The sequence below is a fragment of the Mustelus asterias genome, chromosome 9 (genome assembly GCF_964213995.1).
Source record: "Mustelus asterias chromosome 9, sMusAst1.hap1.1, whole genome shotgun sequence".
In the NCBI taxonomy this organism is placed as follows: domain Eukaryota; kingdom Metazoa; phylum Chordata; class Chondrichthyes; order Carcharhiniformes; family Triakidae; genus Mustelus; species Mustelus asterias.
Genome location: NC_135809.1, coordinates 113,354,985 through 113,381,286, shown reverse-complemented (window position 1 = coordinate 113,381,286; position 26,302 = coordinate 113,354,985). Strand labels below are relative to the sequence as shown.

At 43.3% G+C, this 26,302-nt stretch overlaps 1 protein-coding gene across 1 annotated transcript in view; it reads left to right on the top strand.

The window, feature by feature from the left end:
* The window catches only part of LOC144499193 (TBC1 domain family member 12), a 124,928-nt gene that overhangs the window by 47,632 nt on the left and 50,994 nt on the right, over nucleotides 1–26,302 (top strand). The window contains exon 9 of the mRNA XM_078221295.1: nucleotides 7,812–7,929. Within this exon, the coding sequence (XP_078077421.1) occupies nucleotides 7,812–7,929 (118 nt within the window). The remainder of the gene's footprint in view (nucleotides 1–7,811; nucleotides 7,930–26,302) is intronic.

The following is a 26,302-nucleotide window of genomic DNA, read 5'->3' as shown; positions in this document are numbered from 1 at the left end:
TACAAAAGGGGCAATCTTTTCACACACAGGGTGGTGAATGTGTGGAACAAGCTGCCAGAGATAGTAGTAGAGGTGGATACAATTTTGTCTTTTAAAAAACATTTAGACAGTTACATGGGTAAGATGGGTATAGAGGGATATGGGCCAAATGCGGGCCATTGGGATTAGCTTAGGGGTTTATAAAAAAAGGGTGGCATGGACAAGTTGGGCTGTGGGGCCTGTTTCCATGCTGTAAACATCTATGACTTTATGACTCTATGCCACGGTGGCTTTTGAACTCATTGTCCATCATTTCACAAGAACATATGTGACAGAAGCAGGAGTAGGACTTCCAGCCTCTCAAGCCTGCTCATCCATTCATTAAGATCAGCTTGATTCCCTCAAAATCCAAAAATCTATTAATCTCAGTCTTGAATATACTCAATGACTGAACATTCCCAATTCCCTGGGGCAGCGAAGTCCAAAGATCCCTAAGCCTCTGAGAGAAGAAATATCTCCTCATCTCAGTCCGAGATGGCCAACTATTTATTCTGAGACTGTGCCCCCCGCCATGTTCTAGATTTTCCAGCCATGGGAAACTGTTGCTTTTGTCCCTCCCTCCCCCTGGCTCTACCTGGTATACAAAAGCAAAAAAAAAGCCACTCCTTATTTTAATAAAGTAAATGCTGAGAAATTGTTTCTATTCACAGGGCAGCCAAATGACCCGATGACATAGATTTAAGATAATCGGCAAAAGAACCAAGGGGGCATGTTTTTTTTTATGCAGCAGGTTGTAGTGATCTAGAAGATACCATGCGAAAGGATAATGGAAGTTAATTCAATAAGTTTCAAAACGGAAATGGCTAAGTGCCTAAAGGGGAAAGATTTGCGAGCAGAGAGATAGAGCTAATTGGGGATAGCCCTTTCAAAGAGACAGCCCTGGTATAATTAGCCGAATGACAACCTTCTGTGCTGCGTGACTTAATTATGTTTTCATATCCTGGAGGTCTTGCACCAACCACTGGGAGGTGCAAGAGAGCAACTTGAAGCTGATTTGGATTCTGAGATGTTTCCATTCCTTCCCCAGAGAGGATTGGAAGTTTAGTAATCCCAATAGGGTCCCCATTGAGCCAGGTCCCAAAATGATTTTCACTGTAAAAAATACATAACTACAAACTTACTCTTGGTTCAATCATTTCTGTGTAGCTAATCTGCAATAATAGTGAAATTTAGACATTTGGATGGATGTAGAACTATTTTTGTATGATCATCTTTTGAAGAAAAAGCCCCTCATCTTTGTAACCTTCAGTGTCTAAAATTCTTGGCTGGTTTTCCATCTTCCATCCTCTACAAACCTCAGCTCATCTAAAACTTTTCCATTAATTGTTCACTCAGCCCAATGTGCTCCAATGCAGATATTCCAGGAATCACAAGTCTCTATTTGCGGTTATGGTTTCCTCTCCTTTGTAGTCAGTTTGTTCCCAAAAATGTTTGTATAAAACCACGGCCCAGGTCTTCCATTCTCCGGATGCTTGTACTCTGAAAAATATGCTGGAGAGACCCTTGGAAGTCTGCATGGAAATAGCCAAACGTTTGATCTCTAAATTTCCGAATTTAAATTTGAGACTGAAGATGATTGTGTCCAACTTAATTAGCAGAATAGTTATTTAGGAAAAGTTAGAAGGATTAAAACCTATTCTGACTCCTGGATAACTAGCATACTGACATTCTCTTTCCCCCACCACCATCATCCCACCAGACCATCTTGACACCTCGTCCACTTACCCCACATGCCTTGTAAGCTCGGCAAAGTGGTTTTGGGATATTTAAACTTGCCGGAAGGCAGCAGCTAGTGACATAAAAAGGGGGCATGGGCATGACTTCATTTCCCTTGATGATCCCACATTACACTGATGGACTCCAGGAGCAGCTACACTTCACATTTCTCAGCAGGCCCTGTTTGGAAGCCGGGGTGAGAAATGTGGAGCTCAAGTCTGGGATAAGAAAATGGGAGGGGAGTGGCAATCTGACAGTTCTTTAAGTTTAAAGTTTATTTATTAGTGTCACAAGCAAGCTTACATTAATACTGCAATGAAGTCACTGTGAAAATCCCCTAGTCGCCACGCCGACACCTGTTTGGGTACACCGAGGGAGAATTTAGCACAGCCAATGCACCCAACCAGCACGTCTTTCGGACTGTGGGAGGAAACCGGAGCACTCCGAGGAAACGCATGCAGAAGCAGAGAGAACGTGTAGACTCCACACAGATAGTGACCCAAGCCTGGAACTGAACCCAGGTCCCTGGCGCTGTGAGGCAGCAGTGCTAACCAATGTGCCGCCCAGGAGCTCTTGCCACTCCGCGAGAGATTCATCCCCACACTTCACGTTCAAGTGAACTTGACAAGTCTTAAATTTACTTCAGTGGATCTCAGTTGAGAGTTAGTAATACTCTCTCACCTTTGAATCAGAATGTTGTAGATTTAAGTCCCACTCCAGAGATGTTTGTTTAAAAAAAATGTAGGCTGCCGGTGCAGTACTGCGGGGGAGTGCTGTACTGTCTGAGATGCAGTCCTTTGGATGAAATGCTTAATTGAGGCCCCATCTTCTCCGGTTGATGTGGAAGATTGCGTTACACTATTCCGAAGGAGCTCAGAGGAGTTATCCCTGGTGTTCTGGCCAGTCATCGTCACTCAATCAACATCACTCAACAAATTATTCAGTCATTATCACATTTCTGACTGCTGTTTCCTACACCATTAAAGTAACGACACTACAAAAGTCTTTGTTAACTGTAAAGCACAGTGCTATTCCAAGTGTATGAAAGGTAATTGGTTTGATTTATTATTGTCACGTGTTGGTATACAGTGAGACGTATTGTTTCTTGCACACTATACAGACAAAGCATACCGTTCATAGAATACATAGGGGAGAAGGAAGGAGAGGGTGCAGAATGTCGTGTTACAGTCATAACTAGGGTGTAGAGAAAGATCAACTTAATGTAATGTAGGTCCATTCAAAAGTCTGATGGCAGCAGGGAAGAAGCTGTTCTTGAGTTGGTTAGTACGTGACCTCAGACTTTTCTATCTTTTTCCCAACAGGGTATGCCTGGGGTGCGTGGGCTCCTTTGATTATGCTGGCTGCTTTTTCGAGGCAGCGGGAAGGGTAGACAGAGTCAATAGATGGGAGGCAGGCTTGCGTGATGGACTGGGCTTTGTTCACAACCCTTTGTAGTTTCTTTCAGTCTTGGTTAGAACAGGAGCCATGCCAAGCTGTGATACATCTGGGAAAGGATGTTTTCTATGGTACACCTGTAAAAGTTGGTGAGACTCGTAGCAGACATGCCAAATTTCCTTAGTCTCTTAAGAAAGTAAAGGTGTTGGTGGGCTTTCTTAACTATAGCTTGGCATGGAGGGACCAGGACAGAATGTTGGTGATCTGGCATTATATAAATGCACGTCTTTGTTTCTCATTTTATTGCCCTCTGCCCCCCAGTCCTCTCCTCCCCCAAATTCCTCAAAGCCACCTTGCGTTTTTCTTATTTTTTGAGATTCTAGCTCTGCATGGCTATTTTCCTGAGTGCCTCCAGCTATTTATTTGCTGCTGCTGACAAACCGTGTTGCATCAGTACAATGAGTAACACTTGTTGTTGAGAATGCCTTCATGACCCCTTAGAGCAATGTGAAGTTGCCTTTTTGACCTGTCAGCCTGTCTGCAGTATTTAGCAGTTTTTAGCAGGCTTTGACTGATAACATAGCTGAAATATCTCCGCTCCCTCGAAGGTCAATTGGTCAGTCAAATTAGAGAAACACCTTTCTAATTGCTTGGAGTCCATCTTCTGTACATGGCTCAAATACATACATATCTTAAATGACATGGTCATTTACCACAAACACATTTTTCTCATATAGATCTAGCTCTCTCTTTCTCTTTCTCTACAATAACATATCTATCTCAGTTTATTTATTAGTGTCACAAGTAGGCTTACATTAAGACTTCAATGAAATTACTGTGAAAATCTCCTAGTTGCCACAGTCTGGCACCTGTCTGGGTACACTGAGGGAGAATTTAGCATGGCCAAGGCACCTAAGCAGCACGTTTTTCAGACTGTGGGAGGAAACTGGAGCACCCAGAGGAAATCCCACAGAAAAAGGGAGAACGCACAGACTCCACACAGACAGTGATCCAAGCCAGGATTCAAACTCAGGTCCCTGGTGCTGTGAGGCAGCAGTGCTAACCACTGTGCCACCATGCCGCCCTTGCATTTATATGGCACCTTTAACAAGCTCAGGACACCCCTAGGCACTTTGCAGTCAGTGATATAAAATTGAAGTGTGGTCACGATTGTAATGTACGAAACTCGTGGAATAAAAGGGACTGTAGCCACGTGCATACGAAATTGGCCAAGCGACAGGAAGCAGAGCAGTGGTTCATGGATGTTTTTCGGATTGGAGGCAGATTTGTAATGGAGTTCCCCAGGAATCAGTGATGAAACCGTTGCTCTTCCTGATGAATATTAATGTCCTAGACCTTGGTGTACAGGACACAATTTTTTTCATTTTAGTAGGAAGAATGTAGAGGGATAATGTAAATTTTAAAGGGTATAATTCTAGAGGGGATACAGGGGCAGGCAACCTGGGTGACGTTTTTCGATTCGTTCATGGGATGAGGGTGTTGCTGGCTAAGCCAACATTTGTGCATAAGTCATTGAAGGTGGCAGGATATAGTTTGAGCGTGCAATTGATAAAGTATACAGTATCCTAGGCTTTACTAATAATGGCACAGAATTTCTTTTTGCTCACTGTAGACATGATCATGAAGATAGACCACTTGGGTGAGATTGGTCACATTGACTGTGGAACAGTGTCCCAGCAGCACCCTGAGAAGATGAACAGAAAGGGGGATGCAGCAAATTACCTATTGCACACAAAGATAGTAAACTTATACATGCACTCAAAGCCTACTTTAAGCAGACACGTATGAACATTTCCAAACCCGCAATCCTCATCTCATCCTATCGACATAATCTTCTATTTCTATGTACTTACTAACATTCCCTTGAATGCAACTAGTGTATTAGCCTCAAACATGCCCTTTCTCTGGGTATCGAGGTTTCTTCTGAATTCCCCATTGGATTTTTTGATATCGATCTTATTTGTAAGTCGAGTAGCAAGATACATCATCAGTGCACATTGGTAAACAGTGGGCAAAGTTCCTGGCATACAGGGAAGATTGTGAACATTGTCCCTTATTTCTCTTTTATGCAACATTTCAATGTTCAACTCCCACCCTCAGCCAATCCACTTTTCTTGATGTTGTTCAAGAGGTGTTGTAGCTGAAGACATTTATCTGGAGACCTTGCTCCACAGAAAACAAACTGAAATCAACATTGACACTCATTTGCTCAAGATTTGGAAAGAGCTGGTGCATTGACGGTTGTCATAACACAACATTTCCTGAAGAGATTGCAAAGCTGGATCATGGGGATAATCCAGGTGCTGGAGAACAGCCAACATCAATGCTGGATTTTGCTGATGCCGCGGCAAGTGCTGTTGCGATGTGCGATATTAACAAGGCAGAACTGGGAATGTTTGAACAGGTTGGGGTTCTTTTCTCTCAAAGGGAAAACTGAGAGGTGACTTGAGAGAGGTCTTCAAGATTATAAAAGAGTTTACTAAGGTAGACATAGAAAAAATGTTTCCACTTGTTGGGTGAGACCAGAACTCAGGGCCATAAATATAAGATGGCCACTAATAAATCCAACAGAGAATTCTCGAAAAACGAGTATGTTGTGAATGTGGAATTCATTGCCATATGGAGTGGTTGAGGCAAATAGCATAGTTGCATTCAGAGTGAAGCTGGATAAACATGAGTGGGAAAGGAACAGAAGGATATGCCGATAAGGTGAGATGAAGAAGGTTGGAAGGAGCCTTGTGTGGGACATTTGGGCCAAATAGCCGGTTTCTATGCCGTTAATTTGCAATTCTTCATGGCAATCTTTAAACAATCGTCTCCTTGGTGGCCCCAGTTCAGATACCACTGCAAAATTGCAGGTTTGCATCGTGCTCTTGGCAGTTGAGTAATCCCATTCACTAATTCATCTTGTTGCATGCAAACTGAGGTTGGCCATTCAGTCCCTTGAGCCTGTTCCGTCGCCATTCAGTTAGACAGTGGTTGATCTGTACCATCACTCCATTTTCCTGCCTTAGTTCAACGCTCTTTAACCAACAAAAATCTGTCCATCCTGATTTTGAAATTTTCAATCCCCAGCCTTATTAATTTTTTGGTGGAGGGGGTTGAGTTTTCCAGATTTCCACTACCCTTTGTCTGAAAAGGTGCTTTCCGATTTCATTCCTGCATAAGCTGGTTCAAATTGTTAACATTGTTCCCATCGAGACACGGATGGAAAGTGTTTGGAATAACATGTTTTTTCACAGTGAGTAGGTAGAATGTGGGGTTTTGGGGAAAAGGAACAATGTTAAAGACTATGGGAGTGTGCAAGCGAACGTGGAAGAAACAAGGCCACAAACCTGACAGCTCGCGGAGGCTGTTTGTTCTGGAGTGCTCTATAGCATATTGCTTATTGTGGGGATGGAGTCATAATTCTGGCCAAGGGAGGCTGCCTTGAAAGGGGAGAGGTCCTGATGAGGAACGTTTTATAGAAAAAGGAGGCCATTTGGAGGCCATCAAGCCTGTGTCGGCTCTTTCAGATACAATGGGGGCGATTTGCCCAAAAAAAGACTGTGTGCATCACAGAGTGCTACTGGGGGATTCACACCGCTAAGGGGAGGGCGGGGCTTCATACTGCCCGAGAGGCTGGCAGCATAGCGCTGAGCGAGCCAATGTGCATGTGCCGATCTGTCAGTGGGGAGATTGGCGCATGCGCACTGCCCCCTCCCACACCCCCCCCCCCCCCCCCTTCCCACCGATCACTGGCCAGCCCCAGTCGGTCACACACACCACCGCCCCCCCCGGGTACTGCCTTGTGCACGGTGATGCGATACTGTCCTGGGCTCGCTAATGATATGGAAATGGCGATTTCGATATGGTAATCAGCCTCACACTGATGTCCGGCGCAAGGCTGATTACTTCAAAAACAGGGCCTTGGAAAGTCGCAATCGGCTGGATGCCGGTCACGACTCCTGCTACAGGCCCCCCCCCACTGACATTTCCCGGTGCACTGCACTACTCAAGCAGTGCAGCGGGCCGGGAAAATCGCGCCCAATGAGTCTCATTCTCTTGCTCTTTTCCCTGTAGTCCTGCAGAACTTTTCTGTTTAATAATTTATCCAACTCCTTTTTGAAAGTTGCTACTGAATCTGCTTCCTTCGCCCTTTCAGGCAGCGCGTTTCAGATCATCACAACTCACCACGTTTAAAAAAAAAAATTCTCCTTGTCTCCTCACCCACACACTTACACACACCGCCCCCCCCTCTTTTTTTCCCCCCTATGACCCAGTAAACTTTTCTTTGTTGTCCAAAATATTTGCAGGGAAGTGAAGAAGTTTTGAGTGCAACTATTTTATAAACATTTGTTTGACCCGAGTTTCCTCTTTTTAAAATATTTCCAGAATTTAGGCAGCTCCCCAGCTTGGTTGAATATGGTGTCCCAGTGCACCTTGGTCTAGAAGGACCACAGATGTATTGCCGTATTTAAATTCCATGCGGATTAATACCTACTAAGGTGGTTCCACCAAGTTTTGTGGAGTAGGACTTAAACTCAAAACCAACTAACTCAGAGGGAAATGTGGTACACATGACTGAGAGGAGATGGAGAATGTTATTTAGCATGAATTATTACTGATAAAAATTCATGTTCCCTTCTCCCCTTCCCTAGGTATCAATGTAATATTCAGCACTGGCCTGTGTATTCTGCAGCTACTGGAACCTCGGCTCCTCACCATGTCTGATGTCTCTGTGCTTCTTCCCACCCTGCTTCGGATTCCTGTTGATGTGTATGTATAATGTTGCCTTGCAATTGCCAAACCTGTACCTATCAATTGTCAGTCATTAGTACACGTGTCTAAGCATATGGTCAGCATGGTGTATATGAGACCTGAGTACCGAGGGGTTGAAATTTCACCGTGCCAAGTAAAAAGTTGTTGTCCAGGTCTATTTGAGAGTTGGTAGCAGAAAGTGACCGTGAAGTTGCCATTTATAATTTTTCTTTTCCTTTTTTAACAAAACACAACTTTTCTCTAATGCCTCCCAGACTAGGGGTCCTGGTTTGCAAGTAACTGGGCTGAAACGGGACCAACCATATAAATACTATGGTTATAACAGTAGGTCAGAGGCTGTGAATCCTGCAGCAAGTAACTCATCTCATCTACAAGGCAAAAGCCAGAATTGTGATGGAATATACTCCACCTGCCTGGATGAGTTCAGCTCCAGCCGCACTCTAATCTCAACACAATCCAAGACAAAGCAGCTTGCTTGATCATCATCCCTTCCGCCACTTCAAACATTCACTTCTTTCACAACCAATGCACAGTAATAGCATTGTGTGCCATCTACAGGGGCAGCATGGTGGCACAGTGGTTAGCGCTGCTGCCTCACAGCGCCAGGAACCCGGGTTCAATTCCGGCCTCGGGTCACTGTCTGTGTGAAGTTTGCACGTTCTCCCCGTGTCTGAGTGGGTTTCCTCCGGGTGCTCCGGTTTCCTCCCACAGTCCAAAGATGTGCAGGTTCGGTGCATTGGCCATAGTAAATTGCCCCTTAGGATTAGCAGGGTTATTACGTGGGGTTACGGGGATAGGGTCTGGGTAGGATTGTTGTTGGTGCAGGGTTGATGGGCCAAATGGTCTCCTTCTGCATTCCATGGTTCTATTCTACAAGATGCAATGCAGCAACCTGCCAAGGTTCCTTTGACAACATCCTCCAAACCTGTGACCTCCACCACCTAGAAGGACAGGAGCCGCAAATGCAGGGGAACACCATGACCTTCAAGTTCCCCTCCAAGTCACACACCATCTTGACTTGGACCTATATCACTGTTTCTTCACTGTCCTGGAACTCCCTCCCTAACAACACTGTGGGGGTACCTACACCACTTGAATTGGAGTGGTTCAAGAAGGTACTCACCAGCACCTTCAAATGCAATTAGCGATGGGTGACACATGTTGACCTTGCCAGTGATCCTCATCCCATAAACAAATTCAGAAAAGAAGGAATCCAGTCCCATACTTCTTGACTGACTCCTGAATCCCTCAAATGTGGATACATTTCTCAGGGGAATGTGAGATTGGTCACTAAATGCACTCTTTCCATTGTCACTCAAGCCCATCCAAAAGAAAAATGACTGCCTTCTTGACACCACAAACTCTGGCAAGAATGGAGATGATTAGATAATCTTCCCTTTAATCATGCTTGGAGACTGCACCCTAACAGGGATTGGTTTTATACACACCATTCATAATACATAACTGTCCTCCACTCACTGTACTTCACTGGAGGAATAATCCTGTTAAACTAGGAAGGCATTGTTGTAGTTTCGGTCATGAGTTCTGTTTGCTATCATTCATGGAGACTCCTGTTAAGATAATGCTATAAACTATTTGCTGTAGCTTGCAGAGACGCTGTTTAAACAGCCTATTTGTTGAGCAAATGGACTGTTTCCTTCAAGTCCTGCCAAAAATCTCATCCCATCTATGACTCATTGGTGGGCATAGTCTTGTCAATATTCATAAGATAAAAGCAAAATACTGCAGATGCTGGAATCTGAAACAAGAACAGAGAATGCTGAAAAAACTCAACAGGTCTGGCAGCATCTATAGGGAGAGAAAACAGAGTTAATGTTTTGGGTCCGCTTGGCTCTTCAAGCCATACAGTCTCGAAACATTAACTCTGTTTTCTCTCTCCTTACAGATGCTGCCAGACCCGTTGAGATTTTCCAGCAGCCTCTGTTGTTTTTGTCGACATTCACTTTGTTTAAAAAAAAATGCCTTTAGCTTGCCAAAATTGTAGATGTAAATATATTTCCTCCGTAAAAGCCATGCAGGCAAATCAGTGCAGTTATATTTCCGTGCCATCACTGGCTCAGTGGTAGCACTCCCACCTCTTAGTCAGAACATCATGGGTTTACGTCTTACCCCGTAATCCATGTGACATTCCCAGTGCAGTGATAAGGGAGTGCTGCACTGTTGGAGGTGCTATTATTAAACTCAGGCTCCATCTGTTCCCTCAAGTGGACATATAAGGGTGGCACAGTGGTTAGCACTGCTGTCTCACAGCTCCAGGGATCTGGGTTCGATTCCCAGCTTGGGTCAATGTCTGTGAGGAGTTTGCGTATTCTCCCTGTGTGGGTTTGCTCCGGGTGTTCCAGTTTCCTCCTATGGTCCAAGGATGTGCGGGTTAGGTTGGTTGGCCATGCTAAATTGCCCCTTAGTGTTCCTGGATGTGAAGAGGGATTTGCGGGGTAAATGTGTGGGGATAGAGCCTGGGATGGGATTGTTGTCGGTGCAGACTCGATGGGCCAAATGGCTTCCTTCTGCACTGTAGGGTTTTTATAAGATTCCAAGGCACAATTTCAAAGAAGACAAGGATATCTTCCTGCTACCCCTTAACCAACATCAGTTTAAAAATAAATAAATGATACGGCCATTATGTTCTTGTTGTTTGTGGGAACATGCTGTGCATTACTTGGCTTCCTCATTTCCTACATTGTACATGGTGACTACACTTTCAAAAGTGAAGCACTCTGTGACAAATTGAGAAGTAGTTCTCTTCCTGACTTTGAGGCGGGGAAGACAGATGCACGACATAATTGTGGGAGGTCACTGCAAGCGTTCAAACAATCGATGGACAATAAATGTTTTGCTGGCTAGGTCTACATGCCAAGAATGAACCTATATTAAAAAAAGAGTTGATATCTGCAAGAATCTCCCGCACATAAAATCGGCTCCTGGAAAGTTACATCTTGCACACATGGGGCAAAATCAAAATCTCCTTTCCCATGGGACTGATCATATCAGTGTCCTGACAATGTCATGTCACCAGATGGTTCCTTTCAGCAATTGTTCATGTACTTAATGATGTTTTGTTTTATATACACCGTCGACAGTGCATCTTGCTTAGATCTCCAGGGAGTGCAGGTTTTTGCTAAACAATTTCAGTTGCCAAAAGTTATTTCCTATTACCCGAGATTTTAGCTAATCTTCTGTTAACAGAACCTGCTACTGGTGACGAGTGAAGGTTTCTCTTGAGAATTGTTGCACCCTCACACCCTCAGCTTCCAGCAAATTTTGGTTTTGCTGATTTATTTTTAATGTAGATAATGTGACATTTTTTCTTCACTCACTTCGCACTTCACACTGACACATTTCATTCAGTTATTCACTCACTGACCTCACTCATTCTCGTTCACACTCCCAGACTCACTTGCTCTCTCTTGCTGGCTCACTGTCTTTCACGTACCCACTTACTCTTTGTTGCGCACCTGCTCCCTCACTTTTGGGCACATGCTCACTCTCTTGCGCGCACCCACTCGCTGTCTTGCACACACCTTCTTGCCCTTTTTCGTACAACCAGTTGCTGTCTTTCGTGCATTGTCCTATTGGTAACGCTGCCAAGTCAAGGGTCACAAAGTCACATGCATAAGTCTTTATTATTATCCAAGAAAATTACAATTGATCCTTCACAATTGATGCAAACTTTTCAAAGGTAAAAAAAATTTGATTCTACCTACCTTTTAAAGAAATTACGAACTTTCCTGACTGTACCGCTCCCGGGTCAAAGGTCGCCACATGCTCTTATTTCTTATGTTCACACGCTCACATACAATATCATGGTGGTTTCTTTTGGCTTTGTCTCTCCTGCATTTCCTTCAAGGCAAGTGTGTTTCGTATGGATAGGCCTGCAAAGAATATTGTATCAGTTGATTTCGCACTTTTGACCGAGTGCCAAAACAAATGGATTGTTGGGGGTGGGATGGGGGGGTGGGTGTTAGAGAGCAGCTGTATACATTGGGAGGTGAACAAGTGACAAAGCTTCAAAGTGGTTTGATAGTTTTGGCGCAGTCCCAAGTACAACTGCTTTCTGAACACTTTGTGTGGAACGAAGGTGAGACAAAGGACGTTTGGACCTTGGAATCTCAAACCAAAAACTGTAAGGATTTAGCCCTCCCATCTGCCCACCCCTTGCACCTGCTCCCTGTCTGAATCTCAGCTTTAGATGTTAAATTCTGACAATTTGGTTTTGCATTAAGATTTCACTTTGCAACCAGCTTCGCAACAACACTTTCCGCACGACGATTATTTGGTGATATTCTTTACTTCCAGCTCAATGTCTAGAAAAAAGACAATTTATTTCATTCATATAGAACCTTTCGCATCCCCAGGAACTCTCAAAATGTTTCACAGCCAATGAGCAATGCTTTGAAGAGCAGTCATTGTTGAGTATTTATCTTTTTCCTTTCAAGCGATGAGAGATTCTCGGCACAAAAGCGACATATTGTGGATGTTGGAAATGTGAAATAAAAACAGGAAATGCTGGAAATTCTCGGCAGGTCAGGCAGCATCTCTGAGAGAGAAACAGAATTAAGAAATGGGATTTTCCAGCCGCGCTCGCCCCAAGGTCGAAAAATATCACCCAAGGTCATCGGACCTTTGCATGGTCCGTGTCCTACCAACTATGATTCCCGTGGCGGGCGAGATGGGAAAATTCCACTCAATATTTCGATTTGCTGACCTCCCATCGGGGCTAGATGTACCACGTCTTAAGTAGGTACAGAGACGGGGAAGGGATGGAGAGAAAGTGGGTGGAGAGAACAAAAGGAAAGTTCTGTCAAAAGAGATGATGGTGAAAGGCAGCAGAGACAATGGTGTAATGGTATTGTCCCTGTACTGGCAATCTGCGGACGTGAGTTCAAATTCCATCTTGGCAGCTAGTGGAATTTAAATTCAATTAATAAAGCTGGTCTCAGTAATCGTGACCATTAAACTATTGTAAAAACCGATCTGGTTCACTAATGTCCTTTTAGAAAGGAAACCTGCTGTGGTCTGGCCTACATATGACTCCTGATCCACAGCAATGTGGTTGACTAGCAAGTCACTCAGTTCAAGCACAGTTAAGGATGTTGGCCCTGCCGGCAACACTCGCACCCCATCAAAGAATAAAAAAAAAGAGAGGATGGGAATGAGACGTCAAGGATATCACCCTGCTCCTCCTTGAAACAGTAGCCTTGGGGGTCCACTTGACAGGGAAGACAGTGCCTCACTTTAATGTCTCATCTGAAATATGGCATCTCAGACAATGCAGCACTCTCTCAGTACTGCACCAAAGTGTCAGACTATATTTTTGGGCTCAAGTCACACTCTGGGACTGGAACACAATCTTCTGACCACCGCTGATATTCAACAACTGTTCCCTCCAGTGTCTAAACCAAACCTTCTGGGAAAATCCACCATGCTCACTGCTCCTCTCATTATCGCAGACCCCCATCTCCCACCATTGTTGTTGTGCAGTTGTGTTGTATACAACATTGACTATACTTCAGAAGTACTTGACTGGCTGTAAAGCAATTTGGGACATCGCGTGGTTCTAAAGGGTGCTATATAAATGCAAGTTTTTGGTTGAACATACAGATGGAAAAGTTTATAGAAGTGATGGGGGACAAGGCCCTGGAGAGATTTGTAGATGAGCTCATATTATTAAATCCATCTATTCTGGGATATGGAACCAATAGAGGTGGGCAAAAAGAGGGGTGGATTGAAATGAGTGTTATATTCAGCATTTAAAGTTTATTTATCAGTGTTACAAGTCGGCTTACATTAACATTGCAATGAAGTAACTGTGAAAATCCCCTAGTCACCACACTCTGGCACCTGTTCAGGTACACTGAGGGAGAATTTAGCATGGCCAATGCACCAAACCAGCATGTCTTTCAGGCTGTGGGAGGAAACCGGAGCACCCGGAGGAAACCCACGCAGACACCGGGAGAACGTGCAGACTCTGCACAGACAGTGACCCAGACTGGGAATCGAACCCGGGTCCCTGGCACTGAGAGGCAGCAGTGCTAACCACTGCGCTACCGTGCTGTTCCTACCCGATTGCCTGTGGCTAGATTACAATACTTAAAATTCTATCTGTAATAGATAACAACCCTGCATCAACCTCCACTTCCCATATCAGTTGCCCACTATAAATCCTATAGGTCACATTTGTAATGCAAATTTCCTATGTAAGTATGTCATGTATCCTCATGCCATGAGTGGCGTTTATGTATCTCCCAGTTCCTGAGAGATTGAATGTCCTCCTGTTCCTAAAGTGAGACAGTAAGAAGTTTAACAACACCAGGTTAAAGTCCAACAAGTTTATTTGGTAGCAAAAGCCACACAAGCTTTCGGAGCTCCAAGCCCCTTCTTCAGGTGAGTGGGAATTCTGTTCACAAACAGAGCATATAAAGACACAAACTCAATTTACATGAATAATGTGGTTGTAATGCGAATACCTACAACTAATCAAGTCTTTAAGAAACAAAACAACGTGAGTGGAGAGAGCATCAAGACAGGCTAAAAAGATGTGTATTGTCTCCAGACAAGACAGCCAGTGAAACTCTGCAGGTCCAGGCAACTGTGGGGGTTACAAATAGTGTGACATGAACCCAATATCCCGGTTGAGGCCGTCCTCGTGTGTGCGGAACTTGGCTATCAGTTTCTGCTCAGCGACTCTGCGCCGTCGTGTGTCGCGAAGGCCGCCTTGGAGAACGCTTACCCGAATATCAGAGGCCGAATGCCCGTGACCTAAAGTGAGAATCATTGGACTTCACTCTCACATTCAAATGTTCCTACGTTGCTCACAGTCCCTCCCACCTGTTGTTTATGCGAGGACTTTTCCTCGTGTGTGCAACACTATAGAAAATCAGCAAGTAGTTTGATTAATGTGAGAGGTGTGTGATTTATTTTTTAAATGTAGGTTTCTGAAGTCCTATCTTTACAGCTTTCATCAGGAAAAGTCAATGAGCATCTACTTCTTACCAGTTCAGTGCCAATCAAATAGTTTGAGTAGCTTGAAATCTGGAAGGGGGATGGGGATGGGTTCCCTCAGTCCGTGGGTTAAAGGAATGAAGGACAATTAGCAATGCATTTGGAGCAATTGTTTTATAAGAAGGTAATGGACCGTACTGGACTCCCTTTTGTTCCAAGTAAAGTTTAAATAATGGGTGAAAACTTGCTGTAGTAGGGCACCTAATGGTGTCTGCCATTGTTTAGACTTACCCCTGCACCCTTCAGCTGGAAAAGTGTTCTTGCCTAGAGAGTTGCTGAAAATGTGAATGGATAACAGTGCATCCTCTGAAACAGGGAATCTGGGGACTGAGTGATCAGTGCCAAACAATGAGATGTAACCTTAACCAACAAGATGTAATGATTGGGGCAATAAATGTGATCGACAGAGAAAGAGGGTGAATTTAATATTAAATCAGCTAGAGAGAGGGAAGAGATTGGATAAAGAGAGAAAGTTAAAAGTGATAGGAAAAGTAAGAAAAAAATAGACACTTTTAAAATCTGCCTGAAAGATTCAAAAGCTGGATGCCACAAAAGTTCACATTTTGGTGCCAAAGAGATTGATTGGCAGTAATTAACATTTGACACATCATCAAAAGAGTACTTACACCTCTAAATGACAAGGTTTAACTTTAAAACCAGAAAATGTGGGAAGCATTCAGCAGATCAGGCAGTATCTGCAGAGAAACAGAGTTAACGTTTCCGTGCTGAGTTCATGGTTTGCAATTCCAAGAACAACTTTTGGATATCTCTGTTTAACTATGGATCTGACTCCTGCCTGTAGTCACTGAACTATACACACTTGAATAATGGACAGTGCGAAGAGCCTCACCATCATTGTGAGTGGAGGACCTGGCCCAATCTGTTCCAACTGGGGCCCATGATGAGTGTGGATGAGAACCACTGACACTCAACTTCTATCTAGCAACCCATTCCTGTTTTGTTTAGACTTTATTTTAATTCTTGTGCAGCAATAGAATTCCTTCGGATACCTGATATTGTATGTAATGGAATTGGGATTGGGTCCCAGGATGAATGAGGATTTCATGGAAATGGAGTAATATTTGCAGTATGAGGGCAGAGGTACCCAAGAATGGATATTTGAAAGGGACTGTGTAGCGTGCATTGGAGGGGATTGGTAACTTTGGATCTGTGGATTCTGAATCTTTCAAATTCTCTCCCCCAGAGGTTCAAGTTGAGTTCCTTCAAGGCAGACATCAAAAATGATTTGGGTACTAAGGGAACTGTGGGATATGGGGGTAGTGTAGTGCAGGAAGGTGGTACTGACGTTGAAGAGCAGCCATGAGCTTACTGAGTGGCAGGAACTGGCTGGAAGTCCCACATGTCCCCCTCCAGCTCCTATTTCTAATGTTTCCAAAACACTCTACCACTTACCTCACCTCATGCCTGGATCTGCTATAGAGATTGAGCATTGTGATTAGTCAATAACTCCATTAGCATTATATCATGTGACTCTCAGGATATTAGAAAGCAAACTTGATGGACCTCGGTCTTTGTTAGTCCAGCAAATCCTGGGAGTGGGTGAATATTTGCAACACTGCATATCTTTGCGTCAAACTTTAAATTCTGAAATTGTAAGGCATACTGTAGAAATTAGAAAAAAGTTTTGAACTTTTGTAACAGGTAGGCTAAGGTGCACATAACCTGTAGTTAATAATTCTCGCAGGAGACGCAGACCTGTAAAGTTGTTCTTGTATTCTGCTTAAAACTGACAAAAGTTTGTCAGTGCATAAAAGGAGTAAGCAGTTATCTGTAAGGGTGTTTTCTTTTTTCTCGAGTTCCCTTTTGTTTTAAAACTAACAAACTCTCAAAAAGTGAAGTGACACCCCCCCTTTGAATGGAGTAGCTCTGTTTGAGTAAACTTCAGAAGTCTTCTTGTTCAGTCATCATCTTTCTCATCTGCAGCCGCAGGACCTTCTGCCATTAATCTCACATCACAGCCTTTTGAAAGATTAAATTGAACAGGGGCTGATGTTTGCACTTACCTGTCAAGAGGGTTCAGGGATGTTTGCATTAGCGAGCTTGATATAGTCTTGGTTTCACTTAATAGAGAAGGGAGGGAGAGATGTAGCTATGGAAACGGTGCCAATGCCCCTATTTTGGCATCTGCCTGGAGGCATCTTACAATGTAATAGTTAAGGAGGCCTCTGTGCTTTCACTGATTAGACCCATCTTTCACCTTTCTGCCCTAGTGAGCATAACTTCATGACTTCACTACCCAAGAATTAAGCACCCTGCACAAAGCACTTTCACTGTCGATTGTCCTAAGCCAAATTTAAACAACTGTTCTCGTAGAACGACTCTGATTTGCTTTGACCCCACTCTTTCGAACACTCCACTCACTTTGTCTCTCATAAATTTCTTTGACATCCCTTGGGGCTTGTTTTTTGGACGCAGGTTTTTTGAGATGGCTTTTAGTTAAAACTTTTTCCTTCAAGCTAAACAGCTTCAGGACACTCCAGAGTGTGACAGCCAGAGAAATGTAGTACGGTCTTGTCTTTCTCACTCGACAAAGTCTGCGTCATAATATTTCTGAAGTAAAAACACCAGTACTTTTTTTCAGTGAATTAGGGTCCAGCTACACTGTGACAGTGATCATTCAGGGCAGTCATGAAAGAAAGACTTGCATTTCTATGGCATCTTTCACGACCTCCAGATCTCCAAAATGCCTTACAGTTAATGAGCACTTTTAAAGTACAGTCACTGTTGGAACATAGGACACGTGGAAGCCAATTTATGCACAGCAAGCTCCCAAAAACACAAACGTAATCATGATCAGATAACCTGCTATAGTCATGTTAGTTGAAGGATAAATATTGAAGAACTCCTGTGTTTTTCAAAGTAGTGTCCACGCTTTCACATCCACCTCAGGGGGCCTCTGCTTAACATCTCGTTTGAAAGATGGCAGAGTTCAAACATGTACCTACAGTCAGACAGTCACTAAAGAATGACTAAAAAAAATTCTACAGACGGTTAAAATTCCTTGATGTTGCCAGTAAACAGCACATTTTGACTTTCTTTTAACTAAATGAGTCATTTAATGAAAATTGCAGTTGGCGAGGGCTCTGTAGCAAAACAGAATTGTTGGCAATAGAGACCAGGTAATTGAAACTGGGAATCTTGTGGTAACTTCCATTCTCTCTTGGCATTCATTTATTCTTGAGCTGGCCTGTCAAAAATTGCAAAATCATTTTTATTGCATAGAATTTTACAGCATGGAAACCGTCCATTCAGCTCATCTGGTCCCTAAAAATATTTACGCTCATACGTGCATAAGAGGGCAGAAGTACTCCACTTGGCCCCTCGAGCCAGCTCCGCCATTCAATAAGATCATGACTGATCTGCTTCTGTTTCGAATTCCAGATTCCCATCTACCTTCGATAACCATTGATTCCATTGCCTAATGAGAATCTATCCACCTCCCATCTTAAAAATATTCAATGACCCCTCTTCCACCACCTTCTGAGGCAGAGTGTTCCAACCCTCTGAGCCTTCTCCTGTACTTACTTCATTTCCTATCAGTATATCCTTCTAGTCTTTTCCCCCCCGATACATTTATCAAGCTTCCCCTCAAATACATCTACGCTATTTGCCTCAACTACTGCCTGTTGTGAGTTCTATATTCTAATCACTCTCAGGATTAATTTCCTCTAGGATAATTCAGTTGCTAGCCACGACTCCTATTTCTGGTCTCGCACCCCAGTGAAAACATCATCTCCATGGAATGTGTTGACAAAATGCTCTGAAATATAGGCCTAAATTCTCCAGTCCCACCTGATTTGTCGCAAGCGGGACGGAAAATTTAACAGGTCAGCAAAAGGACTGGGGGGAAGGACCGGAAAATCCCATCCATTAACTTACCATGAGTGTCACGTGCATAATTCTGATTTAAAGACAATTATACAGGATTTCTGGCCTCTTGGGCAGCCCTGGTTTTAATTGCTTCTTCATTGGCAACTCACCTTCGGCTATCTGTGCCCCAAGCTCTTAACATTCCTCCCTGACCAACTCTTTTGCCCTCTTTCCTCCTTCAAGATGATCCTTAAAACTCATCTCTTTGAACATACTTTTTCACCATCTATCCCAAATTTTGTATGACAACTGCTCTGAAGCACCATGGGACATTTTGCTCGTTAAAGATGCTATGGAAATACAGGTAGTTGTAGTTGAAGGGTCATAGCCTTAAAATTCAAATGAAAGAAGGAGTAAGAGACTTGTGTATGCATTGGATCTTTAACATCCTTAAGATTGGATCGGGTGTTGACCTTGTAATTGCAGGGCAAGGGTGCTAAGCTCATTAGAGGTGAATCCAGTAGAAAGTTTCTTCACACAAGGTGTTGTGTAAACACTGCTGCTGGATTCTATGGCTCGGATCTTCCAAGCAGCAGAAACGATCGTTGGATTGCTGCTGCAATTGAAAATTCTCCTGACCTGACACTGCTACGCATTCCTCCCTGGACCTTCCAAGCCTAGCTTCCACAGAAATGGACAGCATCATTTGAGGAATTCCACCTGATCAGAGTGGAGACAGAGGAAGGCAAGATCTACCATCACCCCCACCCCCCTGCCCACACACACACACCCCAATGACATACATTTCTTTTGAAGCAAAGTCACTATTGCAATGTGGGGAACACAGCAGTCAATTTGCGCACAGCAACGGTCCCACGAACAGCAGTGAGATAAGTGACCAGGTAATCTGTTTTAGGTGTTTGACTTCCTCTGCTCTGTCTTACCTGCAGTCCCACTCCACAGGCTGTTAGCCTAACCTTGAATGATCTCAGCCCTGATATTGCATATTCCTAACCCTAATATGTCAAACCTGCCTGTCGATTGCTGCATTTACTTGCAAGTATTGTGAAATACTAGTGAGAAAGAGGAAGCAGAGTCTTGATTCACTCAAATGCAACTTAAGTGAATTTTTTGCTGGGAATAACATTTTGGGATACTATGTAAGAATAATTTGAGACATGTTGTGTGGTGACTACAGCATGCCTGGGAGGAAAATACTATACAATAATCGATGGTGTGAAACTATTTCTGCTGTTAAGGCTGGGGACAGGAATGCAATTAGGAAGCACTTCTACATCCAAAGGGTAGTAAAAGTTTGGAATTGGTGCTAGATCCGTTGTTAATTTTAAATCTTTGAAACTGATAGATTTTTTGTTATTCAAATGTATTAAAGAATATAGAGCAAAGGTGGATCTGTGGAGATTTGTTGCAATGGCAGAAATGGCTCAAGAGACTAAATGACCTACTCCTGTTCCTTTTAGAGCAGGGTGGGTTAAGGGGAGATTTAATAGAAGGGGTATTGATAAGAGTACATGGGGTTAAATTGTTTCCACTGGCAGGAGGATGAGTGACCAGAGGACACAGAATTAAGGCAATTCACAATAATCCGAGGGAAGATGAAAATTTATTTTACTTTTGGTCTGGAATGCAGTGCATGAAAGGGCAGTGGAAGCAGATTCAGTAGTAACTTTCAGAAGGGAATTGGATAAGTATTCAATGAAAAATAAATGAGAGGCAATAGGAAAAGGAGTAATGGAGTGGACTAGTTGGATAAATCTTTCAATGCGCCAGTGAGGTGGAATGGGCTGAATGATTTCCTTTTGTGTTCTGATTCTATGATTACGATAGTGATTTTGGATCTCTGCTTCTCAAAGCTCTCAACTGCAGAGGGTTTTCCCTCGCCTCATGTTTTGGGTCTGATAGAGATTGATCGCTGTGATTAGTAAACAACGTAATTATTGTTGGATCATATAACTATCAGGGTGATAGATGAACTTAATGGACCTTGGACTTTTTTCATCTCTCATTTCCTAAACTGCTACATGCACCACGGATGAAACTGGCCCTGAGGAGGGAGTATGAGAACTTTTCTTGTACAATTTTTTTCTTTTTGAATATTGAACATAAGGACATAAGAACTGGGAGCAGGAGTAGGCCATCTGGTCCGTCGAGCCTGTTCCACCATTCAACAGGATCATGGCTGATCTTTTCGTGGACTCAGCTCTCCTTACCCGCCCGCTCACTATAACTCTTAATTCCTTGACTGTTCAAAAATCTATTGATCTTTGCCTTAAAAACATTCAAAGAGGTAGCCTCAACTGCTTTACTGAGCAAGGAAAACCACAAATTCACAAGCCTTTGGATGAAGAAGTTCTTCCTCAACTTAATCCTAAATCTGCTCCCCCTTATTTTGAGGCTATGTCCCCTAGTTCTAGTTTCACCCGCCAGTGGAAACAACTTCCCTGCTTCTATTTTATCTCTTTTCATAATCTTATATATTTCTAGAAGATCCCTGCTCATTCTCCTGAATTCCATTGAGCATAGCCCCAGTCTGTTCAGTCCCTCCTCATACGCCAACCCTCTCAACTCCGGAATCAACCTAGCGAATCTCCTCTGCACTCCCTCTAGTGCCAGTGTATGCTTTCTCTAGTAAGGAGACCTAAGCTGTACACAGTACTCCAGGTGTGGCCTCACCAGCACCTTATACAGCTGCAACATAACCTCTCTGTTTTTAAACTCCATCCATCTAGCAATGAAGGACAAAATTCCATTTGCTGCCTTAATTATGTGCTGCACTTGTAAACCAACTTTTTGCGATTCATGTACAAGGACACCCAGGTCCCTCTGCACAGCAGCATACTGCAATTTTTTTATAATTTAAATAATACTCCATTTTGCTGTTATTCCTACCAAAATGGATGACCTCACATTTACCAACATTGTACTCCATCTGCCAGATCCTTGCCCACTCAATTAAACTATCTATATCCCTTTGCAGACTTTCAGTGTCCTCTGCACATTTAGCTCTACCATTCATCTTAGTGTCACCTGCGAACCTGAACACACTACACCTAGTCCCCAATTCCAAATCATCTATGTAAACAATTGTGGTCCCAACACTGATCCCTGAGGTACACCACTAATCACTGATTGCCAGCTAGAAAAACTGCCACTTACCCCCACTCTTTGCTTTCTGTTAGTTAACCAATCCTCTATCCATGCTAATATATTACCTGTCATACTGTGCATCTTTATCTTATGCAGCAGTCTTTGGTGCGGCACCTTGTTGAATGCCTTCTGGAAATCCAGATACACCACATCCACCAGTTCCCCATTGTCCAGCCCACTCGTAATATCCTCAAAGAATTCCAGTAAATTAACTAAACATGACCTACCTTTCATGAACCCATGCTATGTTTTCCAAATGGGGCAATTAATATCCAGGTGTCTCACTATTCCTTCCTTGATGATGGATTCAAGCATTTTCCCCATTACAGAAGTTAAGCTAACCAGCCTATAGTTACCCAATAGCCTATCCAATCTCTCCTCATATCTACAATTTTCAATCTCTGGCAATATTCTTGTAAATCCCATCTGTACTTTATGCAGAGCAATTATGTCCTTCCAGTAATGTGGTGACAAAAACTGTCCACAAAATTCCAGCTGTGGTCTAACCAGCGTTCCATCATTACCTCCTTTTTTAAACAGTGGCATCACATTTGCTGCTTTCCAATCTGCCAGAACTGCCCCAGAGTCCAGAGAATTTTGGTAAATTATCACTAGTGCATTTGCTATTTCCCCTGCCATCTCTTTTAGTACCCTGGGATGCATTCCACCGGGGCCAGGAGACTTGTCTACCTTTAGCCCTGTTAGCTGGCTCAACACAGCTTCTTTAGTGATACTGATTGCTTCTAGGTCCTGACCTGTCATATCTTTCATGTCATCAGTTTTTGGCATGCTATTTGTGTCTTCAACTGTGAAGACCGACACAAAGACCAATACCTGTTCAATACCTCGGCCATTTATCCAGGGAGGTGATTTAAGTTGAGCCATAATGCAGCATCCAGCTGTGAGGTTTAGCTTTTAAGTCCAACCTGCAAAGTCAAATGGGCTATGGTTCAATGTGTCATTTCAAAGATGGAAGTAGGAAAATATCGATGGATGGAAGTGATGGATCTATGATAGGACACAAGTCCTGTTATGTGCAACCTGACACAAGGGGTTCAGGGGTCATGAGGGCTTCCTTAGTTTCAGTGGGCTAGTGTAGATGACACCTAATCCAATCAAAGACAGCCCTCAAGACCATTGAATATCTGTGCCACCATCACGTTTAAATGTGTGAGTGGCACTGGCAGCAGGACAACTGAGCGCCTGCCATTGGCGGAGACTTTCTCAAAGTTTATTTTTAAAAAACAGCAATCTTTCATCAAATGGAACAAAGTCGACTTTGTGCTTTGTTGCAGAGATGATACTCAGCAGGAGCTTTGTTACACATTCAATACAAGTTCAGAACTTTTCAATGGGACGGGATTTTGACGGTGGTAGAACTGGAGACGGAGTAAATGTTTCCCAAGTCGATAGCAATCAGCGCGTCACCGGAGACGTTCAAAGCTCTGAATGAAAAATCTTCTCTTGCATTGTGCTGTCAAAGGAGCAATTTACAGAGTTTCACCTCCTGCCTCTCCTGGTGTTCCACTTTAAATCTGGCCTTGCTGCAATTACTGTCCGGTGAGGTAAATGGAAACCATTTAGTGTGAATCACAATAATGCAAAGGGGGTTTTCTTTGTGAAGGGCACCACACTGTGCTATTCACATTTTCCCCAGTGCAATCGGTTTTAAATTATAAAGAGATTATATCCCCTGCAAACTCGCTGTCACGTAAATGCCTGGCAACAACCAACACCTTGCCTTTATATAGCACCTTTAGCTTAGTAAAAGCATCACAAGGAGATTCACAGGAGTATTATCAAACAAAATAATTGACACCAAGCTGGAGAAGGAGATATCAGGACCAAAACCTTGGTCAGCGGTAGGTGTTAAGAAGTGTCTTAAAGGAGGAGAGAGAGTTGGAGAGTTTTAGGGACGGAATTCCTAAGCTTAAGGCCCAGACAGCTCTGTTGATGGAGCCAATGAAGGCACAATTAAAATTGGGGATGCAGAGGAACAGAATTGGGGCAGTGCAGATAACTTCTAGGCGGCAATCAAATAGGGTTCAAATTCATAGCAAAGCCAAATGAAAGCTTCCCATGCGACCCTAACTTCGTTCCATAGAAATGTAGAAAAGTTACGGTGCAGAAAGAGGCCATTCAGCCCATTGTGTGTGTGCACGGACCAAGAAAGAGAAAAAAGAAAGTAACCACTCATTTTAGTCCCACTTTCCAGCACCTGGTCCATAGCCTTGCAAGTTACAGCACTTCAGATGCAAATCTAGGAACCTTTTGAATGAGTTGAGCATTTCAGCCTCAACCACCAAACTTGTGCAGTGAATTCCAAGAGCCCTCTGGGTGAAAAGGTTTTTGCTCATGTTCTCTCTAATGCTACCAATCACATTAAATCTAAGCCCTCTGGTAATTGATCCCTGAGCTAGGGGAAACAAGTCTTTCCTGTTTACCGTCTTAGCCCCTCATAATTTTGTACACCTCAATTAGGTTACCCCTTCGCCTTCTCTGTTCAGGGGAAAACAACCCTAGCCTATCCAATCTCTCCTCATATCTACAATTTTCAATCTCTGGCAATATTCTTGTAAATCCCATCTGTACTTTATGCAGAGCAATTATGTCCTTCCAGTAATGTGGTGACAAAAACTGTCCACAAAATTCCAGCTGTGGTCTAACCAGCGTTCCATCATTAGATTCCTGTTTATGTATTCAATACCTCGCCCAACAAAGGAAAGTATTCCAAGTGCTTTCTTGACCACCTTTAGTCACCTGCCCTGTCACTTTCAAGGACCTGTGGACATGCACTCCAAGGTCTCTCACTTTCTCAACCCCTCTCAATATCTTCCCATTTATTGAGTATTCCCCTGCTTTGTTTTCACTCCCGAAATGCATGACTTTATACTTTTCCAGATTGATTTCCATTTGCCACTTCTCTGCCCACACCACCAAACCATTGATGGAATTCTGGAATCAACAGCTATCCTTTTCAACTATCAACTACACAGTTAATTGTTGTATCATCTGCAAATCATGCCTCCCACATTTAAGTCTATATACAACACACTGCAAGGACCCCAACACTGAGCCCTGTGGAACATCAGTGGAAACTGCTTTTCATTTGCAAAAATATTCATCGATCAATACCCTTTGTTTCCTGTCACTGAGACAATTTTGGATCCAACCTGCCCCCTTCCCCGGTATCCCATGAAATCTCAACTCTTCTAAACAGTCTGCCTTAAGTCAAATGCCTTACTGAGATTCCATGTAGTCAACATTCACTGCACTACCCTCACCAATCCTCCTTGTTACTTCCTCAAAAATGTCTATTAAATTAGTAAGATGCGATCTTCCCCTAACAGAGCCATGCTGACTAACTCTGAGCAATCCGTGTCTTGACCGTTTATACCAAATAGCATGTGGAGAGAGATTTCTTCATTCAAGGAGCCAGCACATGCATGATGGGCCAAATTGCTGCCTTCTGTGTTGTTTCATTCAAAGACTTGCTGCTTCGCCCAAGGCAACTGTTGGGTTTTGTACCGGTTTTAGTGGTTACCATTGGCACACTGCCAAAAAAATAAATTCCGCAAGGGAAATTGGCCTTGAACCGTGACTGATAAATTTCTTTGCTGGAAAGACCCTTTTCAATTGGATTAGTAATCAAAGACTACCCCCCTTGACCCAAATCAATTATAATTATGACACCCATAATATGAAAGTGTTGAATGTAAAGAGTGTTTTAATAATGCATTTAAGAAAACAGCCATTTATTTAAAGATATCAGTGAGATGGGTGTGCCTGCTTCTCACTGCAGAGCATGTCTATCAGAGTATGTTTGAAAATGACACTCGTAAATTATTCTCTGCTTCCAGGTGGGATCTGAGCTTCTAATTTGGCAATCTTTCTTTGAGCTTGAGTGTACAATTCTTAAATATTTTATAAAACTCCCCACTCTCGATCAAGGCAAAGTCACCTGGCACCCACCCAGTTTGAGAACCATTGGTCTAGAGATTTGTGGGCGGCACAGTGGTTAGAAATACTGCCTCACAGCGCCAGGGACCCAGGTTTGATTCCTGGCTTGGGTCACTGTCTGTGCGGAGCCTGCACATTCTCCCTGTGTCTGCGTGGGTTTCCTCCAGGTGCTCCGGTTTCCTCCCACAGTCCGAAAGACGTGCTGGTTGGGTGCATTGGCCATGCTAAATTCTCCCTCAATGTATCCGAACATGCGCCAGAGTGTGGCAACCTGGGGATTTTCATAGTAACTTCATTGCAGTGTTAATGTAAGTCTACTTGTGACATTAATAATAAGCTTAAACAAGAGCGGCCTCACCAATTACTTACACAACAGTTAGATAATATC